The sequence below is a fragment of the Pyrus communis genome, chromosome 9, assembly GCF_041283825.1.
Source record: "Pyrus communis isolate YQ-2024b chromosome 9, ASM4128382v1, whole genome shotgun sequence".
In the NCBI taxonomy this organism is placed as follows: Eukaryota; Viridiplantae; Streptophyta; class Magnoliopsida; order Rosales; family Rosaceae; genus Pyrus; species Pyrus communis.
Window position 1 is genome coordinate 11,162,530 of NC_142573.1, and position 7,203 is coordinate 11,169,732.

The 7,203-nt window shown below is 37.1% G+C and overlaps 1 protein-coding gene across 1 annotated transcript; it reads left to right on the top strand.

Moving 5' to 3' along the window:
• The first annotated feature begins 1,985 nt into the window (after window positions 1–1,985).
• Window positions 1,986–5,311, top strand: LOC137740037 (uncharacterized). Its single transcript, XM_068479825.2, has 5 exons — window positions 1,986–2,987; window positions 3,655–3,807; window positions 3,923–4,064; window positions 4,405–4,646; window positions 4,930–5,311. The coding sequence occupies exons 1-5, from the start codon at window positions 2,523–2,525 to the stop codon at window positions 5,134–5,136; spliced, it is 1,209 nt and encodes a 402-aa protein (XP_068335926.2). The 5' UTR covers window positions 1,986–2,522; the 3' UTR covers window positions 5,137–5,311.
• Window positions 5,312–7,203: the final 1,892 nt, after the last annotated feature.

Genomic DNA, 7,203 nt, shown 5'->3' on the forward strand with positions numbered 1-7,203 from the left:
CACCATATCCATCAAAGGCAATCGATACAGATATCGATATATCCAATGATATTTAAACAAATATGCATATCGATATTTCCACCGATACCTATATTCTAAACACTGGGTATATGTATAGTGGTTCTAGGTGCTTTACAACCACAATAGTTTATTCAACCACAAAATTGTATTCAATTGGTAGAATTGTTTGTTGTACACTATCCTACAAGTTATATAACGGCACATTAAATGGTTTGGCTTTTAAATTAACAGATATGAAGAATAAAAAATATCTAATTCGAAGTCGTTTATTTCTCAGCATTTTTTTAGAATAATTTTTCATGTTAATGGCCCAAACGGTTTGTTGCTATTCTCGGATTGGATCTCAAGCCCACTTTGTAAGTTTTTGGTTGGGAAGGAAATCTGGTGATGAAATTAGCAGATGGAATGGACAATCGAGCGATGGAGTACAATACTTTGTAATGGCTTGGAATCTTGTTGAACATCGCATCCATGTACTTACTTATTTTTGTTCTTATTTATTATAATTTTTATGCTCTTTTTTGCTTGAACAATATATTTTTTCGTTGTAGGATCTTGGATTAAGTCAGGTCAACGAGGATATAATGATAAATTTCCCAAAAAATGAGACCATCATGCTACTCTGTTTGCAAGACTTGAATCCTGATATGCTCTATAAGAAAGACTAAATCTAGTTTTAGTATTCCTGACCTCTTGCAATGAAGGTGCATTGAGTCTTTCTCATGTTTTTGTTCTTATTTACGTTTGTCTTAGGCTGCACTGAAACGTATGTTCATTCATGTTGGTCGGTGGTTTCAGGTATGTTATGTAGCACTTTTCAGGTTCCTTTCATGGAATTTTGGGTGGTATTGGCCGAATATAATGAATGACATTGTGATTTGTTGTGTTTTGTGAGTGGACTCCTTCTTAAATTGAATGATTTTATTAAAATACTAGGCTTGCATTCATGAAAAGTATGATGTCATTATTTTACGTTTCATGAATTATTTACGATTTATTGAATTTACGCTTTATGATACGTTTATGAATTATTGAATTCATGCTTTATGAAATATTATGATTGACTGAATTTACATTTATTGAAATATTTATGAAAATGTTTATGAATAAGATTTTTGATATAATGATTTCACGTTTATCAATTTATGATGAATTATGATGAATGTTTTGAATTAGAAAGTTGCTATGGTTGATGATATGATGCTTTGAGTTTTTGAGCTCCTATGATATGATATATGTGATTTATGTTTTCTGTGCTTACTTAGTGGGTAATCATACAACACGTACACACAATTGGGTTGTATTAATGACATAAATCATTTAGTTTGCAAATAGCTTGAAACATAAATCAAAACCATTGGAAACCAAACCGAACTACAACAAAATGATTTGGTTCCATTTTGATTCAAGCTTCAAAACTGCACCGAATTGAATTGCAAAAACATTTAGTTTTTGTTTCGATTTCACCCTAGATGGAACCAAACCAAACTATGGCCACTCCTAATTCCAAATGCTTTTGCAAACAAACCCTTAGGGTTGGGCACGATGCGGTTCCACCCTCAAATCGGAACAGGAATTGAGAAATATCAACAGTTCGATTAGGTGCGATTCTGCTTAAATTTATTACTAGAACTGTATAATTTGGTTTTTACACCGGTTTTTGCCAGTTTACAATTCCAAATACTAAATATTTGAATTCCGAATCAAAATGATATTCAATGTTTACTTGTTTTTTTGCATTCTTGCATTCAAATACGTTCTCTAAAATGGTTATACAAAGTTATAAACAAAAAAAAATCTTTGTAAATACTAAATCAAAATGCAAATATCCTTTGCACCAAGCAAACAAATGTCCTTTGCAAATACTAAATTAAAAATCTGTAGTCCTTTATTGTGATGCAGAATTCTGAGTTACCTACCTACTCTATTTGTTCATTTCCCTTGTTTATCTTTTTAGGTACCGAGCTTTTAAGTAAAATACATTAACCATTCAAAGATCAAGCAAACCAATAAAACCCAATCCTAAGGTCAATGAGTCTCTCTGCAACAAGAAGAGAGAATCCAAATCTTCCTAAACACCCCAAGTAAACCAAAATTCAACCAATCTGAGCTAACATAAACTACATGACACAATAAACACCCCATTCAACTTATTTATATTCACGATTCAGCCTGATGTTGAATTTTTTGATCAACATGATTATTACGGTTTACTTTGTTGTGATTCAATTCGGTTTAGCACTTCCACGATTTTTGTGCCCACCCCTGGAAGCCCTTAGAAAAGTATGGAGCCGTCGTTTACTTTACATCTCTCAGCCGACATGGATGTATGTAATATGAGCCCATTTGGTGTAATTACATCTAATCCCCTGCTGTTTGACTTTAAAGTGCTTAATTACACTCACCGGAACCTCACCTCAACAGTTCCCGGTAGATTCGCCATTGATTTTCTCATCAATTCGAAAAAGTGACGACCCACTCAACCCTCCACGTAGGCATAAATGTGGTGGAGATCAGCCTCTTTCATTCTCGACAAGCAGGACGAGGAGCGAAACGCCGCCGTCTTAGCCTCCAAACCTGAGTCCCTTAATCTCTCCCCGCCACCGCCGTCATCATCCATGGCCGACGCTCTGCAAAGCCCTAACCCTAAGATTTCGGCCTATTACCAGACCCGGGCGGCCCACCACGGCGTCGTCACAAGCGACTGGCTGGCCCAGGCCCAGGCCGCCGTCGGCAGAAACCCCGACGAGCAAGGGCCAATCACCGCTGAGGTTGAAGCTAAGCCGGGGTCTAATTCTGGCAAGCCCTTCAGCGTCATCGAGGAGTTCAATAGCTGGCGAAAGCAGCCCGATTTGGCGGAGGCCGTGGCGGCGATTCGGGCCTTGGCGTCTGTGATTCGGTCCAGTGAGGCCACCACTATGATGGAGCTCGAAATTGAGCTCAAGAAGGCCTCCGAGTCTCTGAAAGTGAGTCCACTATGCCCTGTTTGTTTCACTGAAAAAGCAGTTTTCAAAATTTGTGGTTTTGTGAATGGATTGTTGAAGATTTGCCATGCCTTTCTGATATATCTTAATCAGGATCTGTATAGATGTTTGGAAGGCAGTGATTTAGGGGTTGTTCTATGAGAAAAGCCTCTGCCTTTCTGAAATTATCATAATAAAAAATGTGTTAATCAGAATTCAAGTCCCTGAATTGCATTGTTAGTTTTTGGGGCAATTGAACTTGGTACGAAAATTTTCCTATTTGGTGATTTGCTTGTCTTGTCGTCTGGATTGCTTCCATTCGTTAACTGGTTTTCCATTCGTTAGAAGCAGCATCATATGAGATGTCATTTTGTTAGATCAAGTTGCAGCATCATATGAGATGTCAAGTTATAATCTTTATTTTTCTTGAAAACAAAAGAAAAATTATGATCTTGTAGAGGAAGACCAAAGAAAACTTTGGAAGAGACTCTAAGAAAAGACTTAGAGTACTTGGATCTAACGGAGGACATGACACAGAACCGAGAGCAATGGCGTTCTAGGATTCATATAGCCGACCCCACTTAGTGGGAAAAGGCTTTGTTGTTGTTTGTAGAAAAGTAGAAATCTTTGGATTTTTGGATTAATTTTATTTACCCTTCATGTGCTTCAGTCATGGGACACGACCTCTATTTCTTTGACGGCTGGATGTGACCTATTCATTCGGTATGTTACTCGAACTTCAGCTTTAGAGTACGAGGACTTCAACTCAGCCAAGTCTCGTTTAATTGAACGGGCAGAGAAGTTTGGGGAGATATCGATGAAGGTACGTGTCCTAATGCACAACACTTTGATGTAATACACAAATCTTTTTGTGTATGTTTAACAACTTTAACTATTTGGCATCTTCCGGTTATTGAGTCACACTTCTAATACTGCAGGCCCGCAGAATCATTGCTGTGCTTAGTCAAGACTTTATATTTGATGGTTGCACCATCTTGGTTCATGGTTTCTCTAGAGTTGTTCTAGAAGTATTAAAAACTGCGGCACAGAGCAACAAACTCTTTCGAGTTTTCTGCACAGGTTTTTTTTTCCTTTATGATGCAGTGAGTTATGTTTGTGTCATTGTGTGCAATTAAACTAGAGTAGGACGGGGTTAACAACATAAATTAGAATCTCCATCCTCTTGGCACCTCTTATATGGGATGGAGAGATTTTGGATTCTTGGTCTGTTTTTTCTTTTACATCAACACAGGTTGACCAAATAGAAAACTAGTCAGGTTGGAATTTTTCGTGCTTTGAATTATGTTCTTTGCATTCGATTTGTTTGTAACAGGTAGGATTAGTATGAAATGTTTTCCTTATGGGTGGTTCTGCTTTACTTGTCTGCCCTATGATTCAATCTTTATGCTGTAAACTGCAGAGGGAAGACCAGACAGGACAGGATTACGATTATCAAATGAGCTGGCCAAGCTTGATGTTCCCGTGAAGCTTCTAATAGACTCCGCAGCAGCATATACCATGGATGAGGTTGACATGGTATTTGTCGGGGCAGATGGAGTGGTTGAAAGTGGAGGTATCATCAATATGATGGGAACGTTTCAAATTGCCTTAGTGGCACACAGCATGAACAAACCGGTTTATGTGGCTGCTGAAAGCTACAAGGTATGCCAAACTGTGTTCGATCCTATATCGAGTGGATGAAAATGTGATATCATATTTTAGCAAAAGTAAATCGTTTTATCCCATGATACGGCACTTCACGTCACTTACTCATTGGCAGTGTCATTTCTACATGTTATATAAGTACCTGCATCGCAGAGTGGAAATTTATAATTGATTTAGGAGTAGAAATTGCAATCTAATGGAGGAATTTATGGATCCAAATATCAACATTTGATCATTAGTTTCCAAAACATCATCACACATTTGATTTGTTGTTTTCCAGTTTGCTCGCCTGTATCCATTGGACCAGAAAGACATGGCCCCTGCATTACGTCCCATAGATTTTGGGGTACCCATCCCATCCAAGGTTGAAGTTGAAAAGTCTGCCCGTGATTATACTCCTCCGCAATATCTTACTCTGCTTTTCACGGATCTGGGCGTGCTAAGTCCTTCAGTGGTCAGCGATGAGCTTATTCAGCTATACTTGTGATATTTTCCCTGATAGAAACATGCCTCTTCTTAACTCCCCCCACCCCCCAAATGATAGTATTCAAAGTATTCAAGTGAGAGGGAAGAATTTTGGTTATTAGGCCATGAACGGATCAATTTTGTTAAATTTGTACCTTTATGTGATATGATGTAGGTGTTAATCTTTCTTTGTTAAATTTGGTTCTTAGGTTCAATTATCGTCAAAGGCGAATTAGAACTATATTATTGCTAGCCTATTGTGAGACTGCTAAGCCCATTCTCTTTTGTTAGTGTAGATAATATCGTTTGTTTAAAGAAAAAAAAAAACAATTATTTTGTAGCAACGTGCAAGTAATAGTTGCGTCTACAGGCCCATGAACCTATGAACCTATTCCTTAATGTTATTTCATTCAACGGGTTTACGATTTATTGGGTGTTCTACTCTTGTTATAGTATTTTGCATGTATTCTCTTAGAACGAACTGGTACATTGTATCATATTATAACATGTGCATTTATTATTTGCTCAACTTTTACTTATAATGTTTTGCTAGCATATCCACTTAAGATGAATCGGCGCATAGTATAAGTTAGAACAGGTGGTTTCGTAAAGAGTACAAGTTATAACACGTGGTTGCGCAAAGGGGCATTTCGAGTGGGATCAGGAGAGGACCCTTAAAAACTGAGCCTGCTGAGCAGGTAATCGTGATCGTTGAAATTTGATCCAACGGTTATAAATAAGAGATTCTTTAAAAATTATAATAATTGTAATTTTTGGATCAAATTTCAACAGTAACGATTGTCTGCTCAGCATGATCAATTTTTAAGGGTCAGGAGAGATCCCTGACTCTTTCGAGTAGGCTTATTTTGATAGGATTGAAAATTTGACGTGTCGGAGAAGTTGCTCTCTGACAGGAGAAAGAGAATAAAAAAAGTGAAAACGAAAGTAAAGAAAATGTGGAACTTGTTGGATGCAGAGTCCATGGAAAGAGACTGGAGCTAAAAGAGAACGTTAGCGACTTTTTCACTCGGATTTTCTCCTCCGTCTTCTCTCTTTTTCATTGTATGATGTTATTTATGGTCGAAATCGTCTAAACCTTTAAGTTGCCTATTAAAGGTCTAAATCGAAAAATCAACTATTGGAAATTGTTTAATCATTTGATTTGCGTTATCCTAATTTCAATATTTAAGTAAGAAACATGGTTTATCATCATCTCAGCTCACGACTCATTCAATTTCAATTGGGGTGTAATATTCACACATCTCTTTTTAATTCTCACACACCTTTTTAATTTTCGTCTGTCGGATCGATTGAATTAAAGAAGATCAATGGATAGAAATTAGTAAAGGGTGTGTGAGAAGTAAAAAGGGGTGTGTGGATAGCACACCCCTTTCAATTTTGGGAATTTCAGGTCAACTAGAACAATAGGTATAATAAGCCTTTTGTTGGTACCATTTTGCTCATCTTGAATTGCTATCTGATCAACTTTGGAAGAATAACTTCTCAACACCCTGAACAATTATGCGTCATATTCCGATTTATAACACTTCCAGTTCAAGTAAACATGTCATTTCTTGATTGTTAAATGATAAACCATAAAGAATAATGGTCAACGAAAAAAGCTAAGAGATAAAATCGATTTTAATTGGTTCTCATCGATTTAATTTTATTAGTTTTTTTCCCAGGAATAGGAATAGATATTTAGAAAATAGGAACACTCTATTGAACATTTGAAAGCAATAGAAAACGGGGTTATATGTATAGTCATCTGATGATGATGAGATTGGCGGTCACGCTGAAGAAACATATAACAAATATATAAACTTGTAACTTCTTTTCCAAGTAAAGTCCAGCAATATGTATATGCCATGGCTGCATAGCATAACAGGCCACATCTTTAAAGTTTATTTTTGTTATTGGGATTACGGAGGAGCTTCTCCCTCTGTTCTGCAGCGTCAACCTCTCCAAAGTGAGTCTCTGGAATCCAGTTCCCCGTCTTTGGGTCTTTCATCCAAAAAGCTTGCTTATGTTCACCATCGTACTTTGCTGCACTATTATTGACAGTTCTACCGCCGGATTCTGTTGTTGT

What these genes read in the sequence shown, in the direction of transcription:
- LOC137740037 (XM_068479825.2), top strand. Translation starts at nt 2,523, where the DNA reads ATGTGGTGGAGATCAGCCTCTTTCATTCTCGACAAGCAGGACGAGGAG. An exon ending in AGGCCTCCGAGTCTCTGAAA is followed by an intron (nt 2,988 to 3,654) that starts GTGAGTCCACTA and finishes CATGTGCTTCAG; the next exon opens with TCATGGGACACGACCTCTAT. An exon ending in CTTTCGAGTTTTCTGCACAG is followed by an intron (nt 4,065 to 4,404) that starts GTTTTTTTTTCC and finishes TGTAAACTGCAG; the next exon opens with AGGGAAGACCAGACAGGACA.